This window comes from Apium graveolens, chromosome 4 (genome assembly GCF_009905375.1).
Source record: "Apium graveolens cultivar Ventura chromosome 4, ASM990537v1, whole genome shotgun sequence".
Classification (NCBI taxonomy): Eukaryota; Viridiplantae; Streptophyta; class Magnoliopsida; order Apiales; family Apiaceae; genus Apium; species Apium graveolens.
The window spans coordinates 5296972-5322566 of NC_133650.1; the positions used below are offsets into that span (position 1 = coordinate 5296972).

Genomic DNA, 25595 nt, shown 5'->3' on the forward strand with positions numbered 1-25595 from the left:
CAAGGTCACCGTGCAAGAAAGCATTCTTTACATCCATTTGAGACAATGTCCATCATTGAGATGCAGCAAGGGCTAGTATAGTTCGCACAGTGATCATTTTAGCTACCTGTGAAAACGTCTCTTCGTAATCTATGTCGTACTGTTGTCTATTTCCAAGAACTACTAGTCAAGCCTTATCCCCCTCAACAGAACCATCTGGATGTAGTTTTTCAGAGAACACAAACTTGTTACCCAAAGGTTTCACAGATTGGCAACGCGCTACAACATCCCATGTTTAATTTTCTTCAAGTGCAAGAAGCTCAGTTTCAATAGCTTCCCCCAACACTCATGCTTCATTACCTATTTATATGATGTAGGACTAGGAATGGTTGATACAGTAGTTGTCAATGATACAAGATTAGTAAAACATGCATATTCGTATTTTGGCTCACTCGAGTGCTATGTCTATGAGTGGCACCGCTTGAATGGGATCAGCAACAAGGGAATCATTTTGAGGGGGTGGAGCAGCTTGAATAGGATTAGCAGCAAAAGAATCAGCGCGAGGTGGACTGGCTTAAATTGGATCAGAAGTTGGAGTTTCTGGTATTGTATTCTGGTTTGGCATGACTTTAGTGCGTCGTTGATACACAAAAGTGGTTTAGATGGTAGATATTCAGATTTGAATGACACTGGAGTGGATGAAGGATCCGCAGAAAAGTTAGTAAATAAAGTTATAGCTGAAAATAAAGGGGAATGAGGATCATTGAAGTTAAAAAAAAAGTTGATTTCCCAAGAAAATTACATTTCTTGAAACCCGAGTACGTCGTAAATTAGGATCATAACAGAGGAACCTTTTCTGGTGTAGAGGATATTCTAAGAAAGCACATCTTGTTGACCGAGCTGTGAGTTTTGTGCGTTCATGTGGAGGAAGGTGAACATAACATACACATCAAAATTACGATGACATGAATGATCTCGAATACGACCAAATAACTGGGTGTAAGGTGAAACATGATTTAGGATGGTGAAGGTAATCTATTTATGAGGTACACTTTAGTGGAGGGCTTCACACCAGAACCTAGAGGGCACAAATGATTCCAACAAAAGGGTACGTATAATCCCTAAAAAAAAGGGTACGTATAACATCGAGAAAATTTCGATGTTTTCTTTCAGCTATCCCATTGTGTTAGGGTGTTGAAGGACAAGACCTTTGAGATTTTTGTAACGATTTGAGTTAGAAAATATGCATGAAAGATCTTGAAAGTCGAGGGTACTTCAGATTTGGAACGAAGCAAATATATCCATGTAAAACAACTATATTCGTCAATAAATGTGATAAAGTACTTATACTTAGCATGAGAAACAACTTGTGACATACCCCAGACATCACTATGTATTAAATCAAAAGGTTGAGTTACATCAGATGTATGAATGGAAAATGGTAGAGTTTTGCTTTTTCCAAGTTTACAAGAGTTGCAATCAAATTGGACAGAATTAAGAGACAATAACTTTGTATTTCCAAGTACACCAGACTTCAACAAACCACGAAGAATGTCATTATTAGGGTGTCCTGGACGCTTATGCCATGCATGGTAATCAATACGGGCAAAATTACATGAAACAATAGGAAAAGAGCGACATGCAGAAGGAAATTGGATAGGAAAGAGACGTTTAACTTTAGGCCCCCTCGTGATCACCCTTCGTGACTGCTGATCGATCATGCACAACACAACCAGATTTTGAAAATGTCGCTATGCAATTATTTTCTATCAATTGACCGACAGAAATAAGGTTAGTGGTAAGGGCAGGAGAGATGAAGACATCGGTTAGAGAGGAAGAAATATCATTGGTTGCTATAATAGGCAAATGACTTCTATCTGCAATACAGATTTCAAGATTTCTGCAATATTTACTTTTATTTTTAAGAAAATCAGCATCATTTGTCATATGATCAGAAGCTACAGAATAAAAGTACGAAGTAGGTGATTTGAGAGAAGATTTACCAGAAATTCCCAAAGTAGAAAATGCCGAAATGATCTTTCGTGAATCATTTTAGGTGTCACAGGTTGAACGAGCAGTATCATTACGTGTCGTGTGTCCAGTATTCATCATACCGCCAGTACTTAGGATCCAACCAATGTTGTATAGGTTGTCTCTGATTTCTTTGGTGGACAAATAGGACATTCCTTGATTATATGTCCAGCTTTTTTACAATAATTGCAAAACCTTTTTAAACAATTTGAAGCATAATGTTCAAAACCTTTGCAAGAGAAACATTGAATATTGCGCATATCTCTACCTCTTGGTTTACCTTGTGTTACATACACCACATGAACTAACTCAGATATATGTTCTTTCAAGGTGTCTTGAGTGAAAAGACGTTCCACATTGAGACATGTATCCAGAGAAGGAAAAGGATCTCGATTCATAAGATTTTATAGTGAAATAGTTTAGATTTAAATACAAAGGATGAAGGCATTGTAATTACAGAGTGTGCATAGTGTTATTTAAAATATTCTCTTGCAAGAGAATTCCGGCATAATTCATCTCAAACCCTGATTCCTTCGTTCGTTCCCCATCAAGTGCTAAATATACTATGTTAATTATTCTAAAAGGTATTCAAACAGTTTTAATTTTCTTAACAATTTTAGATAAATTTTTATTTGGCATATGGTATTGGCATCCCGTATTTTTTTAATTATATTTTAATATGATAATGCATTTGACAAATAGATAGTCAAATACCCCATTTATGAGATGCATTTGGAAAATAGGTATCCAATTTTCTTTTGTTTATCTCATATAAGTTTTTAGGGATGCAATTATAGGTCCAAAAGTATAGACCTTTTGGCCCATGGGTCTAATTTTTTAATAATATATATATAATTAGAACGCATTTGCAACATTTCTAGAGTCCAAGTTTTATATACCTTATTTTCAGACATGCCTACATATTTTAAAAACTTATTTAATGAACCTAATTATTAAGAAAAACTATTTAAACGGGTCTAATTAAATTGTAAACCAGTTATAATGCTATTCTGTTTTAAACATGTCTCGACAGCCTACTCATTTTATACAACCTATTTTAACACGTCTATTTATTTTAAAAACTTATTTTAATTTTAAACACATACAACTATTTAAATTCAAACACGTCTTTAGAACAAAATAAATATACAATGAAATACAAAAAAATTAAGATAACAAACATTAAAAGTACTTCATATAATGCAAGGTATATATGCTAGTTACCATAAATTCTATTTAAAAGAAAATTTTGGTCTCCGTAATATTTTTAGCATCTCTATATTGTTGACCATTATTATCTGATTACAACTTTCTAGATGATGTATAGCTATATCAATATATATGGACTTTGAATTAGGAAATGGTTAAAATAGAGGTAATGTGTATAAATGTAACAAAATATGAACTTTGTTAGAACAAGTATTAGTTTCAAACTATATTACTCCGACTTTTCTGTTTAGGTTACCGTACCCGTGTTGGATCCTTTGACTGAAATATGGACACTTTGACCAATTTATAGATCAAATATTAGTCACACTTCATATTCAAAATACATATTTAAGAAAAAAAAAAGAAGCGGGAATGAGATAAAAGCTGGGAATATACCAAATTCGCAATGTTGTTTAGAAAATCAAGTTTAGTTGAAGTTCAATTGTTACTTTATTCTAAAATGTCTAACTTAACATACTTGTTTATTAATAAAATAAACTGTGTACCCGTACCCGTGTCCAAAAATCGGACAGTGTCCTCGTGTCCCCAATTTTTAGTCTTCTAAAGTCCGACACTCGGATATGTGTCATGTCTGACACTCCGTACCCGAGTCAACACTCCATACCCGATTCAGAGTAACATAGGTTTCAAAAGTATAGTATTGCAAGTGGCATGTCAGCCAAAGTGCAGGTATGCATACTCTACTTTAATTGCATATAATTAAATATAATCACAATTGATTCTATGTAGTTCGCAGAAGAATTATTTTGGTAATATTTGCTCAATATTAACTTACTTGAATAGGATCCACCTCCGCTAATTCTACTGTTGCAGTATCATCAACCTTGGTAGAAACACCTTCTGATTTTTCTAAATGAAGTCGTTCACGCAAGACCAAAAGAAACTGAACAGCCTGAATGAGCCATTAAAGGGTATTTATAATCCTTTTAAAGCAGATGACGAAAATTGAAGGTACATCTGTACAACTATGATGACTAGGTAAGTGCTTAAATAGATGAGCGCAAACACACACACCTACATATATGCACAATTATGTACATATTCAGTATCAAATTTAACTGGATATATAAACGCAGAGTATATGTATATAATGATGACTATAAATGCAGAGAAATTTCGATGTTTTAAAAACAAAGACGATTAATTATAGGTAAGCGTCCAGCCTACTTGTGGATTCTGGATTCCTATAGCCGTATTTTTATGTGGATGGCCACAAGGTAAACTGTCTATCTATGTAAATACATTACTTAAAATAAGTAACAGAGTGGAAAAAATATCACTTCTTCAAATTAGTTCAAACAGTACTGTTTCTCTACATACATGATTCATACAACTTATCTTTTTATCCACAGCGTTGTCCTTTGCTACTTTCGACTTTGACCAAAAACAATATATCATGAACTTCTACAAACCAATAGCACGATAAATGAGCAATAATTGTTGTAGACATCATAATTCTTTTAGATACTCTGTTGAACGAGGTTAACAGAAATATATTAAAAATTGTCTAGAAAAACTAGTTTTGATCCTTGTAATCTATAGAATCTCATTTGGAATCTTTATGTAATCAATCTGTGAAACAATAAAAATTATTTTAGCTACTTCATAGGTAGCATTCGTTGCATAAATTCCTAGAGTGATCTATTCAAATAACTACCAATCTGATAGTTAAGTTTCTAAAAGATCCAAACCGTAATTTGACTTAAGATGTCAGAAAGGGTGGTGGTAATTGTCTAAATAGATAGACGATAGTGCACCCCATGTATGCATAGACGATAGTGCACACCAGATCTGCAATTCGTACATCTACAAGATGTATTACAGATTAGCAAAACAACACCTCTCGTGTAAATGCATATACTTATGTGGAGGGATGTAGAGAAAAGAAGGCTTGACCAAAAAATCTATGAAATAACTTGAGGGAAAAAACATGTGCTGGAAGGACGAACTGGGCCTTGTGGGGATGGGGTGAAAAGAATGGAAACAACCTCCACACCAACTAAGAAGTCATAATTAAGGATGGTCCGCATTCAGCAAGTGGTATTCCTAAGTCAGATATTGGCAGATGCTTAGCTTACATTACTTCCAGTTCTTATCAATGCCATTGTCCAACTACAAACTACAAACAGTTACTAGTAGCTGCAGATAAAGATGTGAGACATTTTTTATTATTATCAAGTGACAAGTGATATTGCATTGACACTTCTCTATCCTAATAATAGGAGAAAACTAACCTCCTCTGGTCTTTTAGCTGCAAGCAATGAATTGGTGAGGCCGCGCAACACTTCAAAATTAACAGCTTTAGCCATCTGTCAGGAAAAGAGAGCAAGACACTGGAAATCACTCTTCAGCACAATTTTCAACAATTTTAATCCGTAAAAACAACAAAATTAAAAATGCAGTAGTTAAGGTGAAGTGCACGGAAAACCTGCCAGTCTTAATTTAGTCCTAAACATGCAAGCCACCACCCCCCCTCCCTTCCAAACTAAACCCTAAAAGATAACATTCTTACATTTAAACCTTTTGACCCTGAAAATAAATCTAGAAAGAACATGCTGTCTTGTCTACAGCCTGGGCTTCTCATCCCCCAATCAAACCGTACGGGCATTATATTTACATAATGACGGAGATGTCCCAGACAGTTACTTTTTCTTAATCCAAAAGATCATAAATACTTTCTGTTGTATATTGAAGATTAAAAGCTTCAATCAATATGCTACACTTGGAGTTTAGAATAGCCGTTGTGTTGAGTAATTCACAAAGAAATTACATGCCGTCAATACTTGTGAAGTACAGTGGCGATGGTGTTGAGCCCGCAAACTCATGGAGCCACAACAGTGAGGTTCAAAGTAGAGATGTAGTGCAGGAGGGCATCAACAATGGATGGATATTGGGAGTGGTGAAGTGATGGCATTAGCGGAGTTAGTATCCAATTTAGAAAGAGAGCTTCCACTTGCTGTGGTGATTGGATATTGGTCATTTGTGCAAAGGAGGTTGTATTATTTGCAACTAGAAGAGTTGAGGCACCAACTTAACCCTAAACAGAGCTCATAGGTAAGTCAGATGCTAAAACAGGAGAGTTCACTAGAAGATTAGTAACTTAAATCATAAATGTGAATCGTCTGTGTAACATAAAGGCTCGCACCCTTTTGTCAACACAAATGATAAAATTGAAGATACATACAGTCTAACCAATTTACGACAGAACAGGAAACACTCAGCAAGACTATAGTTTTGCATGTATATTGACCATTCTTACTGTTACTGAGCTCTTGTATGCAGCAGCACTTCCTTCATAATCCTTCAAATTAAATTGTACTTCTCCAAGCAAACGAAAAGCATCAGAACTGGGTTCATTCTGCTGGGGGGAAAAAACGATTTACTGCATCATAGTTGATCTTACGATATCTCGCATTTATTTATCACATCAGATCAGTCAAGAACTAACTTTGATGATATCTTCGAGCAGAGAAGCTGCCCGGGTATATTCTCCTAATTCTGCTAAGATTGCTGCCTCTCCCTGCATATAAATCAGAACAGCTTGAGTAAGTTCGTAGCATCACAGATATGTGTATGTTGGAAAACTTGGCATTTGGCTTACTTCGTAGAACATGGCATTTGGCTTACTTAGTATATAATTGCGAGATCTTTTAATACAGTTGAATACAACAATTAATGTATGGATACTATTAAATGCCAGAATTATTCAAGAGATGCTTAACTGCATGATAATTAGAACTATTATTTGGTAATACAGGAATTGTGTAGTGTGCAAGTATCTAGTTGGTAAACATTGATGAATCGTTGATGACCCCCATGGGATGAAATGAACCAACAAAAGCAGTGCTGAATAAACTTTTGACTCCAATTTCGACCAACGGCAGGAAGGATTATGAAGATGAACCAACGGCAGGAAGGATTATGAAGATGAACCGAACCACAAAGAAGATTAGGAAATAAAAGAAATGCAAACATTTCCTACTTCGTTCCTAAGGATTAAGACGAGCCACGGTTAGTCTTGACTCTTGAATGCATGATGGCAGCTATAGAAGATTCTACGTAAAAAAATAATTGTAGATTTCAATCGATAGGAATGGGAAAAAGAAAAGTGAGATGTCAGTAACAGCTTTTAGTCTATTGTGTATGCTAGTAAAACAGACTCGTTTATGTTGTTGATCAAACTTAATAAATTAAAAAGATAGCTAACATCTAGCTCCCAAGTCCTAAAAACCATAAGCAAAAGTAGGTTTCGATTACAAGAGCATGGAAAAAATCTGGTGGTTGTCATATCTACCAATGCAACTCATAAGAATAACTCATCTGGAGGTTAAATTTACTAGTACATCTTTAGCTATGCCCAGTGTTGCTTACAAACTCAATTTTAATATGGAAGATGTAAATAAAACACAGACCAATTTACTAAGCACTCCTACATATATGAATAGAGAAATCATTCTTCTGGCTCATATTTTCACAAACACAAAGTGAAGATAGCCTGCCTCCTAACAAACTGCAACTATGGAAATTTTACCAACTAGATAACTGGACGACTTAGATGCTCAACTGAATGCATAGAGGAAAAAACAAGGAAATTTAAGAAGATAAAGATGATACAGAGATTAACTTTCAGATGGAGGGAAGAAACTTTGAAGATTTAAGTGGAGAACAACATATACATGAACTTAAATAAGTTCTAACTGAAGGCATAAAACAGATATGAGACAAGAAAATAGCAAGACTAGCTTAAACAGCCCGTCTTATCTTACTTCCAAGGCAGTTGAATCTTTTGGAGAGATCTTTAGTGTCTCTTCAAATTTTTGCATTCTGGCCTGCAATGAAAAGAAAAAAACGCATTTGTGTAACTACATCAATTATTTTTATAACATTCTCTCCCTTCATGATTTCTTACCATGTTATGACAGTATCTGTTACACTCAATTCTTTTTCCCACTATAACGCATTATAACATGAGCGACAATATATTATATAAATATGTAATTCCATTTTAATTTCAACGTAGTTTCTTTAAATGTATGAGGAATCCCCAAATCTTATGTTAATGCATCTTTGCCTTTTTGTGTTTGCTATATAAGTCACATTTTGTCTCCAATTTCTTAGATCTGTCATTAGCTACTCAATATCAGAAGCATGTGGATAAGATTCATTAAGGATGCTAATGAAGTAATTAACAAGTGGAAAATTTAAACTTTAAGGTATTACAAGGTCTATATGAGAAGACATGTTAAAATATGAGTCTAAACAACACACCAGAAGGTAAATAAATGAGAAAAAGATCTTTTGGCATACCACTTGGCAGGAAAGTTCTTTATCAAATACAATTGATAGAACTTTTAAAATATCTATACTATATATAATCCTGATGCCTACTTATGACGTCATAAGTTCTGTGCAGGTACAACCCTATATCAGATGTCACGACCTCACGACCTACAAATTATAACACTTAAAGCAAATCATCAGTTCCGACCCTATATATAATTGTTCCTTAAATATCACATTATAACCCTGCCATACTTATCACATCATAACTCTTAATTAAAAGAAAACAAACCAAGTCATACACACACAACCTAAACTTTTAAAACAAAAAAATTAATATATGTTACAAACTACAATTATACATGTAAAAAGTTAAACTAAACATACATCACAACTAAAAACAAACACAATTAACTATGCTAATGTATTCAGAGATATACGACAGAAATACAAAACTATAACGATACATGCTAGATTCACCATTTATAAAGTTAAGAAATAATCTATAATTTTTTAATACCATCTAAATATACTCAAATTTGAAATCTTAACGAAATATAATCAATTTAACTTTTAAATAAATATGGCGAAAATATAAAGAATTTTTGGTGACTATATACTATAATTATCTATAAACTAGCTAAACAAAACTCAATACAATCTAATATTTTTAATATTGGTACAATTTTCAATAAATCCAAAGTTCGAGTACAACTATAAGGTCTTTATATTATAAGACTTACTTCAACCAAGTTAATATACAACTATTTTAATAAATTATTAATTAGACGCTAAATATTTTATTCTTTATTAATTTAAGATTAATAAATATATTTATTTCTACTTACAATTAATAAATATATAATAAAAAATTATCAATAATTTTACTATAATTTGTTACAATAGATTTTAAAGTAAAAGTAGTATTTTGTTCATTAGAGTCTTGTCTGTAATTTGCTTTGCAATATCATAAAGAGAAAAATGTCCCCGAGTACTTGGTGTATTTTAATGATAGAATTAGTAAATTTTGGATGAATTTGTGTAATTACAGATGTACTGTATTAGCATTAAACATCCAATTTGTCCTAACTTAGGTGAGTACGTGCTTAGAAGTATAGTATCAAGCTCTATTTTAAATTAGAGTGGAAAACATATAGTATTCTGAACATTAATGATTAATAAATAATATATAACTAAAATGATGTAGGATAATATAAAAACGATATAAAAGGTGCTAAGATTATACGGTTTTCCAAGAACAATCAATATATTATTCTCAAAAATAAATGTATAATCAAGCGTACCCTAAAAGTAAAATGTTTCGGTATATATATACCTACATAAAACCCTAATGGGCTAATAAACCAAAGCCCTAAACATGTGGGCTAACACAAGTCCAAAATGTAATAATATATAATTATAGGACCTGATCCCTATCAACTCTCCCCCACTAAGAAAAGTTCGGCTCTGTCGAACTGAACTCCATGTATCGCTGGAAAAGATCAGGAGCAAGCCTCTGAAACTCTGAAGCGCTGATTCAGGTGCGCTCATCCTCCGACCTGCCACTCCAATAAACCAAATACTGATGATAACCACCACCATGCCGAGTCGGCACATACCTTTCGTCAAGAACATCAACAGGCACATCAACTATCTGTTGTGAAGAAACATAAGAGGGTGCGGGGGGCACAAGTAGGTGGGGTAGATATAGGATCAATAGAGCTTGAAGGAGCTGGTGTAGAAGTGGATGGCACGGGTGAAGAAACAACAGGTGATGAAAGTGAAGAGGAGGGATAAATGTCAGATGGTCTATGAAAAGGAGTAAGATCTTCCACATTAAACACACGCCCAATCGCCATACCACTAGGAAGATCTAACTCATAAGCATTAATACCAACTCTCTTACGAATCTGAAATGGACCTGTTCTCTTAGCATGTACTTTCTTCCAAACACCAGGAGGTAACCTCTCAGTGCGGTGTCGCAACATAACCTGATCACCCTCATTATACTCCTGAAACCTGCGATAAACATTTGCAGCAGACTTATAATTTTCATTGCTTAAATTAATTTTCTGACGTATCTCAGCATGCAACTCATGAATGTGACGTGCAAAAGACTCTGCAGACTCACTAGACCTATATGCAGGTGGAAGTGGAACCAAATCAACGGGCTTCCTAGGCTGACGACCAATATAGGCCTCGAAAGGACCGACATCCGAAGACCTATTAACAGAACTGTTATATGCAAACTCAGCTGTAGGCAAAACCCCATCCCAAGTGGACACCCTCTCCTATAAGACACCTAATCAAATCACCTAGACTCCTATTAACGACCTCAGTCTGTCCGTCGGTCTGTGGGTGATAAGGCGATGGAGAACTTGAGACTAGTCCCAAGCAACTTCCAAAGAGTCCTCCGGAAGTAGCTCACGAACTTCACATCTCTATCAGAAACTATGCTCAGCGGAACACCATGTATCCTGACAATCTCACGAAAGAAGATAGATGCAATATGAGGGGCATAATCAGTCTTGCTACCAGGAATGAAGTGAACAATTATGGTAAAACGATCCACAACAACGAAGACTGAGTCATGCCCACTACGTGTCCTAGGTAACCCCAACACAAAATCCATACTAAGGTCCTCCCAAGGAACATGAGCAACCGGAAGAGGAGTGTATAAGCCCTTATTCTGTTTCCTACCCATGGCCGTCTGACAAGTACGGCACCCTACAACTATACGAGCAACATCCCTCTTCAAACTAGGCCAATAAACCCTATCATCGACAATAGCAATGGTCTTATCTCGACCAAAATGACCAGCTAGCCCTCCCGCATGTAACTCTCTAACGAGATGATCCCTCAAAGACGTACTGGGGATACACAAGTGAACCCCTCGAAATAGGTATCCCCCATGAATACAAAACTCTCTTTTAAGGCGGAGAACTAGGATCCTGAAAGCTAGCATATATATCTCCAAAATCTCGACATAAAGGGTAGTCATGGATCATATGTGCAAATCTGACTACCTCTAAACTCAAAGTGTTAAGGAGAATGGACACCCTACTAAGTGCGTCAGCGACTTTGTTCTCACTACCTTTGCAATGCCTAAGCACAAAGGTATACTCCTGAACAAACTCAAACCACTTAGCATGTCGATGATTAAGCTTCTTCTGAGCGTTAATATACTGTAGTGCCTAGTGATCGGAGTAGAGCACAAACTCCTTAAGCAACAAGTAATGTCGCCTGTACTTAAGCGCCTGAACTACAGCATAAAACTCCCTCTCATAGGTGGTATACTTACTCCTGGCCTTAGTTAGCTTTTCACTGAAGAAAGCTATAGGATGGCCCTCCTGACTCAATACTCCACCTATACCCACGCCAGAAGCATCACACGCTACCTCAAAGACCTTACCGAAATCCGGTAAAGTAAGGACAGGAGCGTGTATCAGCCCATCCTTTACCTCGGTGAAGGCTCTCGCAGCTGACTTGGACCAAACAAACTCCCCTTTCTTCATGATGTCAGTAATGGGAGCCATAATGGTACTAAACCCTCTGATAAACCTTCGATAGTCTGATAAACCTTCGATAGAAGGTAGCCAATCCATGGAAACTACGCACCTCATGGATATTGGAAGGTTCAGGCCACTCTCGAATGGCCTTTACCTTCTCCGGATCCGCAGAAACCCCATCCTTAGAAACGACAAATCCAAGGAATATCACAGTCACGCACAAAAGAGCACTTCTTCAGATTCACATACAACTTCTCAGAGAGCTGCCAGAACCTGACGCAAGTGAGATAAATGATCCCTAAGCGTGGGGCTGTAGATGAGTATGTCATCGAAATACACGACAACATATTTGCCAATAAAAGGACGAAGCACCTGGTTCATGACTCTCATGAACGTGCTTGGGGAGTTGGATAGCCCAAACGATAGGACTAGCCACTCATAAAGTCCACCTGCTGTCTTAAGGCAGTCTTCCACTCATCTCCCTCTCGGATACGAATATGATGGTATCCACTCCGTAAGTCAATCTTTGTGAATAACTGAGCTCCAACAATCATGTCTAGCATGTCATCAAGTCTAGGCAGAGAAGAAGACGGAAAAACAGAAGGGGATGGGAAACCTATACTTGCCTGTGATCTTGTTGATAGCTCGACTATCACAACACATCCTCAAACTGCCATCAGCCTTTGGCGTGAACAAGGTTGGCACAGTACAAGGGCTAAAACTCTCTCACAAAGCCCTTACTCAACAACTCCTCAACCTATCGTCTCATCTCAATCTGCTCAGTAGGGTTCATCCTATAGTGCGGCTAGCGTGCTGGATATCTCTAAGGGGTGGTAAACCCTGGGGTAGCTCACTGGCATGACATTTACAAACTCATCAAGAATCTGCTGAACATCCCTACGAAGCTCAGTATCCCGCTCTACGGGTGCGTCTCTCACCTCTCTAGCAACTAGCATATACACAACCTTAGACTCTAAAGCACATCTCTCAAACTCACTCTTCGTCAGAATATGGAGAGATTTAGTTGGTTGTGTAGGTATGCTGTTGACCTTCGGCCCAATACTGGGAATCTCACGAGGCATGCTAGGTCGCAAGGTGACCTTCTGCCCGCTATGCATAAACATGTACGTGTTTTGCCTCCCATAGTGAGTCATATAGCCAAGGTTGCCCTAGGAGTATATGAGCAACATCCATGGGAAGGGCATCACACCATACACTCTCCTCGTAATCCTCGAGATGGATCGGTACAAAACATCTGCGGGACACAGGAATAGAGCCTTGTTGACCCAAGCGACACTATAGGGGTGTGGATGTGTACTTGCACGCCATTGGTGCATGTATATATCAAAGTGTGTGTATGTATATGGAAAGGTTACAGGTTACCCTTTCGTTTCTTCACGAACTGATGGATGTGTGAAGATGTCTAGATAAGAGGCGATGATGGAATCGACGGGCAAGAACTCTGGTGGCAACGACGTCAACTATGGGCGGCGACGGTGGTGAAGCTCCGACGGTGGTGAAGCTCCGACGGTGGTGTATGGGCAGCGACTGTATGGTGGTCGTGACTCCAGTGAACAGTGATGACAGCGTCGATGAACAGTGATTTGGCGATGAACAGTGACTTTGAACAGTATAACTCAGGATTTCGGCTTTGATGCCAATTTGATGTAGAACAATATAAAACCGATATAGAAGGTGCTAAGATTATACGGTTTTGCAATATTATTCTCAAAAATAAATGTATAATCAAGCGTACCCTAAAAGTAAAATGTTTCGGTATATATATACCTACATAAAACCCTAATGGGCTAATAAACCAAAGCCCTAAACATGTGGGCTAACATAAGTCCAAAATGTAATAATAGATAATTATAGGGCCTGATTATAAAAGCCTGATCTCTATGATAAAATAATTTGTTAACTGTAAATTATACTTTTTAATTTTAATTTACAAACCTCGGGCTAAGCCGGGGCAAACAAGTACTGGTTTTAAGTGCATCTTATTTATATAATGAAAAATCGTGATACTTATGTTAAAGAACATGATAGTGGCATTTTTTGTAAATGAGTGAATATTTCATATAATTGTGTTCGACACGTATATAACTAGGATTCAAATCGTTACCAAAGTTTATACTGAGTGTCAAAAGAGGGGCTATACTTTATTAATTACAAATCAGTTGTCATAGTTTATAACAAGTTTTAAAAGGCTGGTTATATTTTAATAATTTAACATATTTCAAAAAAACCAACAATACACGTGGAACAAATTATTTAGAATCGATAGCCTATATTCAAACTCGATTAAATAAGCCGGCTTAAACTCGACTAAAGTACTTTTTCGAACTCCGGTTGGAACAAATTATTTAGAATTGATAGCCTATATTTATTTGGATGAATACTCGTGTTTATGTGTCATCGACATCATTTTTCACTTACTAACTTGATAATTGTTCCTACAATATTTCTGTTATTTATTTTATATTTTTTATGTTATTAAGCACAGCCACCTCTTCGAAATTCGCTATAAACTACGACAAACTGATTTGTAAATAAATCTCAAAGTATAACCACTCTTTTGAAACTCGACCAAAACTTGACCTCCGATTTGAAAATTTCACACTACAAACACTATTTAAAACTTCGTGTAAACTATGGCCATCAAAATGCAACTTCAACACATATATATAACTGATAGTTAATAGGTTTCTAGTGAATATATTTTGGAAAAAAAAATTGCTAAATAAAAAGTTATATTCGATCTAAACCTACATATAGGTAGTAAAATATTTTATTATAAGATACTTATAATAAAATATTTACTGCATATTACCTATGACCTAGTCACGCAAAGGTATACACTTATAACTTTATCCTAGATAACACTTACAAATACAATCACAACTAAATAATTATATACATGGTCAAGATCAAACTAAGAGCTTTATTATGAATTAGAACTTAGAACCAATATTTAGCCCTACATGCTTGTTTTTTAAGCAACTCGCATTTATTCGTTTTCTTGCAGCAACAATGTGGTCGGTTTCGCTATCGTACGCGATGCATTTTTGTGGATAAAAAATATGTATAAATTCTCTATATAATATGTTATTCCTAAATCACCTGTTGTTTTATGTAGATTGTTTTTTAACATAACACAATAATTCTCATTTTCAATTTTTATAAAACATTTAAAAAACCAATAGAAAAATTTTAAATAATTGTATACACGCTCATGGTCAAATAGAAACAAATCTTTAAATAAAAACTAGAAAATATTCATAAATAACATATATTCCATTCCTCATCTACAACCACCCCCTCCCCGGTCCACAACTGTACCTCTTTTCCCGTCATCCCATCTCTTTCTTCCCACCTCTTTCACAGCCATCCATCATTCATCTCCTATTCAACCCATCACTCACCTCCGTCGGAACACTTTCTCCGTCGTTTCCCCTTCTTAATAAATTAATTATATCCCTAGTTGCAGTAAATTATCATTAACTTTTCCAACCCACAAGATTGACGATATTATCGATCTCTATAGAATATATATATATATATATATATATGTTTGTACGTATATGTCTCGTATATACTATTCAGTAATTTTTATAATACAAGTTGGTGATTTGTTTAATACAAATCAGTGATTGTTATTGTACGATTTAATGACTGAAGTGTAAATCTCTAATTTATTTCATACGAATTGGTAACTGAATTCATATATCTTGTTCAAATTTCAGATCTGGTGATTGTTAATGATTTTATATTCCTCACTACCAACACCCACTTTGTCATGTACATTCAACTTTAATCATCTTCATCATTTCATGTTATACAAGATAGTGATTTACATAATATAAACACTTATTGAAGGTGGATCGAAGATGGTGGCATAATTAGATCGGAAATGACATGGGTGATTAGAGATGGTGACGGTAATTTGAGATGTTGGCTGATTGATCGTCTTCGTCATGGAAGACAGAGAGGTGACTCAAGTACAGAGAGTAATATGACACATATTTGAGTGGCGGACTCGATTTACTGAAAATTTTAGGACATGGGACACTGTCCAAAATTTGGACACGGGTATAGGGACACGTCATTTTTTTAATTTAAATTAATTATATATATTAAGGTTTTTTCTGAAAATCTATATTAATATTAAGTAAAAATCCTAAAGTTATTGTCTAAATTAGTTTTCATAACTATATAAAATAATTTCTTGAATTAATAAAATTATACGGTCATTGGTTAATAAAATCTGTGGTACAAAGCTAACTTGTTGGTAGGTGTGTATTGCTTTTAAGATATATATTGCCGGACAGCTGGCCCATTACTGAAGTACTCATAAATGAACTACCAGTATTTAGTATAGGTTCATTTGATAAAAATATTATTGTACATACATACAAAACTGCATATATGTGACGTGACAGTTGTAGAGTGAAATTAGAGTTTGACTTCGTCTTCCTTCCTAAACAGCTTTCCCCTTCATCTACACACACCCACCCCATTTTTTGTTCTATTTTTCTATTTTCATCAGATCTGATGAAAATAATTCGTGCAAATATATATGTGACGTGCAAAAATGTTTATAGTCATCTTAATATCACTCATAAACTTGCAATTTTTTCCGCCAATCTGTAAATATTTTTCCGACGACCTGCAAAATTTTCCGGCGACAATGAAGGATCGGATTTCACACAGACGAATCTGGCACGTATCCTGTGTCGTGTCGTATCGACCGGGGTATGGACGCCGGAATAGGCGAGTGTTATGAAAAATGCCCTCAAGTAAATACCCACAAAACTTGTCTAAGTACATAATGTATTCAAATGGCAATGTTTTAATTACTTGGTCAGGTCTGAGTACATAATGTATTCAAATGCCCATTAATATTTAAATTTACAAAAAATAGTAGGATAACATGTGGTCGTAGTTTAGTTGGATAAGTATAATATATTTAGTAATTTAACAATTTAGTAGTTTAGCGGATATATAACATTATTTATTTATTTTTTAATAATAAGATAAGTTGTAGTTGTAGTTTAGTAGGATAAGTAGACTATGTGAGTAGTAGTTTAAAAATTTAGTACTTTAGCGGATATATAACACTATTTATTTATTTATTTAATAACCAAAACTAGGAAATAACCGTTGAACAAAATTATACCCCATTCTGGTTATTATGGTATAGTATAGATTTAATTAATTAATATTAATTTGCGACTCTAATTATCGATGTGACAACCATAATTTGTTCACCAACACCCAATTACTCAAATGAACCTAGCTCTGTTATAATTCATCATCACCATCATTTTTGTTTTTGTTGAAGCACTTCTTTCCATAATTTCTTTTACGAGCAATTCTCACCGATTTTATATCTTGATGCAGATCTCACAAATTCTTGATGTACTTCTCACCAATTTACACATTGCAGCACTCCTCTCCATGCTTCATTTCCTAGCTCCTACCACAATTTTAAAAACAATTTTTTTCATGACTTGTACCATGATCTTCATCTACATCTGGCGTGTGCATGTATTCTTCCTATGCTTCATTTTTCATTTGTTCACACATGTGAAACAGATTACTAACATCTAGTTGCTCAAACGAAACAAGATTTAATACCATTTGTTGGTTTCATTGATAGAAAAACATAAAATGGATAATACAAACAAGTTTTTTTTACTCACAATCATAAAATTCTTAGTACATAAACTTGTTCTATAGGCTAATATATATTGTGATATCTACTTCTAAAAGATAGTTAGATGATAACTTCCAATAACTATCTCTACTACTATTTAGCAAAAACAAAACTATCTCTACTACTTCACATCCTAATATTTGGAACTAATTCTGCTTATCCTAATAACCAATAACTAATAATTGAAGAACTTAAAAAATTGAATTATTATTTTAACAAATTCTTCCTCTTCTTTACCTCCGACTACAATTGCTATCCCTTGACATTCATCACAAAGCTTTCCCCGGGACCATGAGATTCCGGAAATTTCGTCAATGGTGGGAAATAAGTGTCAGATTTCCAACCCACGAATCTGACACGTCTTCTGAGTCGTGTCGTGTCTCACATAATTTATGTTAAGGCTACACAGGATTATAAAATATTAGCCACTACCTAGTAGTTTAATAATGTCTAACATAAGACAACTTAGAAAATCAAGGCATGCATTAATCTTTCTGCATTGTTAACCCTATTTCATGGGCTCAATCTAGGTAGGCATGTTCTAACATCGAATCAATCCTTACTGGTTGTAAACCTAATAACAGGTATAATATTCTAGCATCCAATCCACAACGGCTCATTACGTGCTAGATATAAATAACTATAAAAACATAGATAAACAAATATACTAGATACAGGACCATTAATGTTAGTCAACTCTGTGCATACTGTAACATACGTATCACATTGAATATTATATTCAGCCATAATTTTTGTCATCAAAATGTGTATAATTCTGAAAATTGATTAGAATTTGACAGTAGAAGCTTTCTCTAACAAAACTTAGTACGATAATCTGAACTTTTATCGTGAGAGTACAACATGTTTCACCTTAAGGTCAGCCTTGTCGTCTTCGGATATTTTGAATTTGACTCCATCCTCATTAGAGCTAACAATAAAACAGCGGGGATGAAGAATGGTTATCACATAATATGTTAAACTGAAAACAATGCATGAATTATTTTTCCTTATTCAATAATTATGTTATATGATATCTTCCAGGTACTTGTAGTTGTAACATGATAATTCAAGGGGAGTAGCCCCACCATGGTTGTGGACTAATGTGGGTCACGTGTAAGTTATATTCTAGAAATTTCTAATCTTTTCTTTTAACTGAAATAGATTGTTCTTAGTATTCTTTTTCATATAATTTAGGAGATTATTATATTTTATTTTATGGGATTAAGTCTGATAATAAACGGCTTACAGTATTGATATAATCAACTTTTTTCATTTCAAGCAAACAATACTACTCCGGTATAGGCGTCAACGGATCGGGTTCGGATCGGATCGGATCGACTAAAATTCATATCCATATCCATTTATATTATCGGATTTGGATAGGATCGGGGCTGTATTTTTTACAGGCCAATCCATATCTCCGGATCCGTTCGGATCACGGATCCGATTTTCGTATCCGTTTAATTTTTTTCGACTTATATTAAAAGTCTTCTAAATATTGAACAATTATACGTCTTGAAATTTAAAACGAAGTAACTAAATTACAATTCTTCAATTTTAGGACACAAACTCCAAGTTAATATTAAAAGTTTAAACACAAATACAAATAATGTTTTTTTATAAAAAAAGTGATGTCGGTGATTCTTCGAGTTCGGGAGGACAGGATAAAATGAGACACCATCATTCAAGTAGCTTGATACATCTTCATTAGGTAAAAAAAATTCACAACTTAAAGTAGTATGAAAAATATTTTTTTATAATATATATTCTACCAGATCGGGGCATTAACGGATAGGATCATCTTGAATCCATATCTTCTCCATTCATTATCAAATGTTTCTTATCGGATCAAATTTTTGATCGGATTTTTTACAATCCGATCCATGTCCGCTAAAAAGGCCTCGGATCCGATCGAGTCGGAGCTCCGGTCTACTGACAGGCCTACTCCGATACACTTTCTGCAAAATAATGACGTCAAACATTTAGATCGATTTGGAGACGATTACGACTATTTGACGACTGCGTTATAGGGACGATTTTCAAAATTGAAAGATGAAAGCATTGCAAGAAGAATGGTGATTGGAGATTTTGATTCGCTGAAGGATATCGTTGGTGATTTGTGTAATGAAAGGGGAAGGTTGAGCGTGATCCTGGATCGGGATAATAAAAAAAATTACGTGTATATGACAAGAACAAGGTTTAGGAAACAGGACTCTTTCATCATAATTTTCATGAAGCAAATACACATATTAGATAATTTAATCATCAATAACGGGAATATAAAGCTAAAAAATGATACAACTTCGCATACATTCATATACTTGACAAAGGATTAAGTAGAATAATTTATAACCCTGGTTCTAGAATCATAAAACTTGTATATCCGAACTAGCTTAACGGCTATCCGAAGTTTCAATACAACATGGTTGTCAATTTTGTTTTCTAAAAAACAATAATTAGTTTCAAAAAACATAAAGGTCTGGTCAACATCGACCACATACCATCATATAGTTGTGCCTGATGGGCTTCCTCGCACTCATCATATGATTCTTTTAAGTTCTTAATCTCCAATAAAAATGCTAATTCATATTTATATCTACTTTTCCATATTAATATTTTAAAATAACTTTATACAGGAAAAAAATCATTTAACGACTTACCATTATATATTGAATCTAGAATAATCATAATAATCAACTTGCATAATATAACTACATTCCTAATTAATTACAATTATATATTACATATACTAATTAATTTAGTGATTCACTTCATCACTTATTCACCCTTCCTTGGAAAACCCGCCCACAAATTTATCACAAAAAGAATACATATATCTGATATCTGAAACTGTGATGAGGAACGGGAATAGAGAATTATTATATATGTTATTAATTAGTTTATCTTTATCTAGTCTAAAGATAATTAATGTATTTATCATATGTTTTATATGGGGGAGCTATTAGTTTATTAATTAAGTTGGTTATTTATAATAAAACTCAATTGTTGCGGGCCCTATTCCATTAGGTTATTTATCTATATGTATTATATGTGGGGGCTATTAGGGTCTATTCCTATATAAGCATTATAATCCCCACATTATTACTTAGCTTTGATTATACACTTTTCTTAAGAATAATATTGATTATTTATTCTTGGGAATCGCATAATTCATTGCTTTGATCATTTTATCGTGTTTTGTTTAATAAATCTATATGATCTTGTCTTGCATCAAACTGGGTTTCCCCTCATGCGTACATGAACTTTTTGATATATCAATCATTGTAAATACTTCTTTAAACTATTCTGTAATCACAAAGTCAATATGGACTGCAAGGAAAATCTCTTTGACACAGCTTCAAGAAGAGGCCTAAATCATTAAGTACCTCTTGGACCATCTCTTTATCATCAAATGGTACATCCAAATCATCTTAAGTGTTCAGATTTTTGTTGATATTTGGAGTTGCGACGTTCATTTCTCCCATGTTACAACGCTTCACAGGACATATCAGTTTTGTCAACTTGCTAACCAAAACATCTAATAGTTTTGCTCAACTTATCTTGGCTTTTCATACTCAACATATATGTGTTCACACTTTATCCTTTCAGGAGATATCAATAGCTCCCCAATAGTATCATGTGGATACGATTATTGAAGGAAACTTTTTAGATCATAATGTAGCCCGGCAAGTGGAAATTGTTTAACCTTATAGTACTGAGAAATCTGAGTGAAGACATGTAGATTTAAGGTTTAATTACTAACGAGAACTGCGGAGTTAATATAGAGATCTAGTTACTTGGAAGCCAGGTAAATTCCTAATAAATTGAAAACTAATTTTTATATAAGTGTACTTTCTAATATGTCATTAATTTCTCTAGAAAATTTTCTTCGCTAGACCAATAAAATTTCAAATTTCGTATTGGCGCTGGTTAAGCTTGTCTTGCAGTCTTGGGTAATTCAGGGAATGGGTGAATTTCAAAACTGGATATTACTCTATATATAAATACAAGTTGACACTCATCGACACAAAGAGAAAAGCAATCAAGTAATACAGTGTTACCATATACCTTTGAGTAGGAATAAAGTCTCCGAGAGCGAAAACGAATCCAAAGACCACTAGAGCAAACCCTAATCCAATCTGCGTGAAATCAAGAATCAGTGATTACCAGAAAATTAAAAATCATAAAAATCTTTCAAACAATGGTAGGAGTCAAATTCAATGAATATGAGATTGCTACCTTAGTACCAAGTTCAGTCTTGGTACGTGCTGATTCCACTGGAACATCATATTCTATTTTTCCAAATTCTTCAATTTGTTCGGCCTTCTTCTGATCAAGTGTGGACCTAAGTGGAGTAAAGTATTTCACACAAGGTCATTGAAAGTGAACGAAACGGAACACGAAAATCACTTGGCACATAAAATGGAAAGGTTAGATATATAGATAATTTAAAGATCTTAATAGTAAGTTTCTACACCTTTCAGGTAATTAATGAAAAACATAAGCACCACAACACTATTACATCGCAATGTTCATCAAGTACAAGGACCGAAAATGACTGGGGGAAACAAGGAAAATGAATTGATTGATAAGATCAGTACAAACAAGGAGAATGATTGGCCGAAAATTGAAGTACCGGTATGGTAACAAAATTTTATGTTTAAGTTCACTATTTATCATTTTCTTAACTAGCAAATATAAGTATATGAGCCTAATAATAATATTAATTGATATTGATATTCAAATGCTACAACTATATCTTATTAACAAAAATTATCACATTCCGTGTTTAGCATGAACTAAGTGCTGGTAGGCAACGAAAAAAGAACTTTCTTTTAAAATAGCACTGTTTCAGAGAGAAAAAAAATCTACTCTATAGGCTTGTACAAGATGCTATTACCCAAAAGTTTAAAATTGTAACTTTACTATTATGCCATCACATGGAGTATATAAGGAACAAAAGTCAATCCCTACATATCCATTTAACAACCAAGACATTTTTCTCAACAATTGAAATACTTACCAGTTGCTTGCTTGACAAAAGAAGAATCTCAAGACAAACTATAAGAACTTATGTCTACTAGGCACTAAACTAACTACTTTGACTAGGTCTAGAGGTGCATTTACTTTTAAGTACCATGACGATGGTAGGCACCAGGCTATGCTAGATATATCAGTGCTGCAAAACATTAGAGATCATCCTCTATAACATGAAAGAGTTAAGAAGAACTGTCAACCATTCTCTTCAGAACTGAGACTGTTCTAATAATACACTGGTAAGCAGAAGATGCCCATTTTAATATCAAATGGATGTGATTTTTAGGACAATTCATAAAAGCATGCATAATTACATCGAGAGCTCCAAATGTATGTGCACTTCTCTTTAGGGAAATGATTAGGCAGCTAAACGGAATACAAGATTATTGCTGCTATAATTGTCTATGTAACAATGCATATAACATAAATACATCAATATATCATAATGCTATTATAAGGGCATGCTAAATATAAAAGTCACAAATCATGTAACCTTTTTATTGCTTTCAGGCGTTCCTCAAATTGCAGGTCCCGAGAAACATTGTTTTGGATGCCGTCAGATCTAGAACTCAACCGAGGTGCCCCTAAAAAACGAAAACCACCACTTCAGTATGGTGAGATCGTGTAGTTAACTCTTTAAAACTTAATTTCTGATAGCATAAAAGGACCCAGCAAGTATTAAGTGAAAAGTTTAGTACATAATAAAATTCTAAAGGAACTAGGTAAAATTTTGGTATTTCAAAATTCAAATAGTGCTCAAATATGCATCTACTTTGGAGTTAAAACCACCACTGAATATTTACAGTGGAAAACTTGGATACTCAGAAGTGGAGGCATACTTGTCTCTAAACATGTATTCAGTGATTCTTAAGGGAATGATATAGGTCATTTAATAAAGATACTTTTTATAAATTATCAATGTATATATATATAATAGCATAAAAAATACAATAATACCGCGTGAACATCTAAAACCAAAAATTCCAATACATAAAGCACTATAATGACATCAGCTTGTGCAAAATAATCAGTCGTGTGTAGGGAAAGGGCACATAATAAACAATGGACATTGTTCAATCAACTTGGGTAGGGTATATTAGGTTGCTTACGATTAGGTGTGGCACCGGATTGTTGGGAGTTTGATTTCCTGCACAAAAATTACAACAAGAATACATATCTAATATATGTTAAGGAAAATCAAAAGTACTAAACATCAATATGATTTATTTATCAACTCGACACAAAAATAAACAGTATTGGATGATTAGGTGATTAAATTAATGAGCAAGCACCAGCTTACATCTATGATTGGGGGTACCTTGGACGCGACAGCGAACCACCTTCGGGGACCTTGTCCGCCTGAGCAAACCCGAATAATCGAATTAATAATGATTGGATTTATAAACCCAAAAATGAATTAACATATATATGCATAAACTATACTATACTATAAAAGGAGAAACATTACAACTTTGGTAAACATACATACATCCTTACGGTCTTGACCAAAGCCACGTTTCGGGGCGGAGTCGGAGCAGCATCGAATTCGAGAATAAGGTGCTGGAGACTTCCAAAATACAGTTACGTCTACTGTTAACAAAGTCAGAGTAGCGGCCATAGACATAGAGGACATTAATTAGTTACGTCGGAGGAGGAGAGTTGGCCACCGCCCACGGAGGAAGGGCTATCCTGTTAATTTTAGATTGCGAATGGTGGAGGGGTTTTATACAAATTGTTCACTAATTCCACTTTGATTTCTTTCATCTATTTCATTATAAACCCATCTCAATCTATTTTCATCATCTCTAAATTAACAAATAAAATATCTAAATTAAAATTCAACATCTATAAATGATAGTATAATTGACGTGGCACATAGAATATAGAGAATCAAAGTTGCTTGACATAATCTCTAAATTAACAAATAATAATATTTTATAATGACATTATAGAAGGAGGTAACTTTAAAATTGAAAATAAAATTAAAATTTAAAGGTAGAAGTCTAGGTGGACAATTTTGAAGAATGAAGATGGCTAGCAAATATGGAGAAGTCGGATAGAGAATTGTAAAATTTTAGCTAATGAGTTGCTTGCGTTGGAATGTTCATTCTTGTTCATATTTTGTAAATATAGATTGCCACATCATTTATACATAAGGGATGAGAAGGGTTGGAGATGCTGGAAGAGACCGTTGGAGATGCTCTTAAGGAACACATAAGGATGTTATTGGAGCTATTGGAGCTGCTCTTATGATCGGGAAATAAATTGAATCTTCTCCAATTATTACTATTTTATTATTTGGGTTCTTGAACTAAAAATTCCGTATTTTAAGCTATTTAATTTTTAAATTTTTTCTGATTAGGTCCTTTTTGTTAAAATATCATAACGGCCGTTATAATCTTGCTTGGAAAAATTCGGTCACCAGAAAATTTTAATATAAAAAAATCCAGGAATTCCTAAAACACCTAGAAAAATTAAAGTAAAAATAGCATTAGGTCCACAATCTAGATTAAACTAAAACAAAGAACGTGATATCATCATATCTTATATGTTAAACTCTACTTTAAGAGTTTACATCATCAAATCATATATATTAAGCTATCAGTTAATTTGATTATGTCATCGTCCACTAACAATCTTCTTCTCATTTAATTTACTTTCATTCAAATATCTCTCCCCCTCCCTCTTTTTATTGAACGAATTTTATGTGGTGTACCCATGAGCACACAATAAACACAATTTTTATAATGTTTGTTTGTTTTGATTGACCAACACTTCTTAATAGTGGTGGACCCCCCGCATTCGCACCA

General features: G+C 34.4%; 1 protein-coding gene across 8 annotated transcripts in view; it reads right to left on the minus strand.

Annotated features, from left to right (window-relative positions):
- Nucleotides 1-24633, minus strand: part of LOC141717569 (uncharacterized) — a 32759-nt gene extending 8126 nt beyond the window's left edge. Inside the window, exons 1-12 of one of the 8 annotated variants that reach the window (XM_074519705.1) lie at nucleotides 24275-24626; nucleotides 24086-24144; nucleotides 23895-23932; nucleotides 23279-23369; nucleotides 21988-22093; nucleotides 21817-21887; nucleotides 18619-18676; nucleotides 8007-8069; nucleotides 6689-6760; nucleotides 6491-6601; nucleotides 5475-5549; nucleotides 4016-4132 (exon numbers count right to left, since the gene is read on the minus strand). In XM_074519705.1, the coding sequence (XP_074375806.1) occupies nucleotides 4016-4132; nucleotides 5475-5549; nucleotides 6491-6601; nucleotides 6689-6760; nucleotides 8007-8069; nucleotides 18619-18676; nucleotides 21817-21887; nucleotides 21988-22093; nucleotides 23279-23369; nucleotides 23895-23932; nucleotides 24086-24087 (804 nt within the window). In that variant the 5' untranslated portion in view covers nucleotides 24088-24144; nucleotides 24275-24626. Of the gene's footprint in view, nucleotides 1-4015; nucleotides 4133-5474; nucleotides 5550-6490; nucleotides 6602-6688; nucleotides 6761-8006; nucleotides 8070-18618; nucleotides 18677-21816; nucleotides 21888-21987; nucleotides 22094-23278; nucleotides 23370-23894; nucleotides 23933-24085; nucleotides 24145-24274 lie in introns of all 8 variants that reach the window. The other 7 variants (XM_074519697.1, XM_074519698.1, XM_074519699.1 and 4 more) reach the window with 7 other exon arrangements.
- Between the last annotated feature and the right edge of the window lie 962 nt (nucleotides 24634-25595).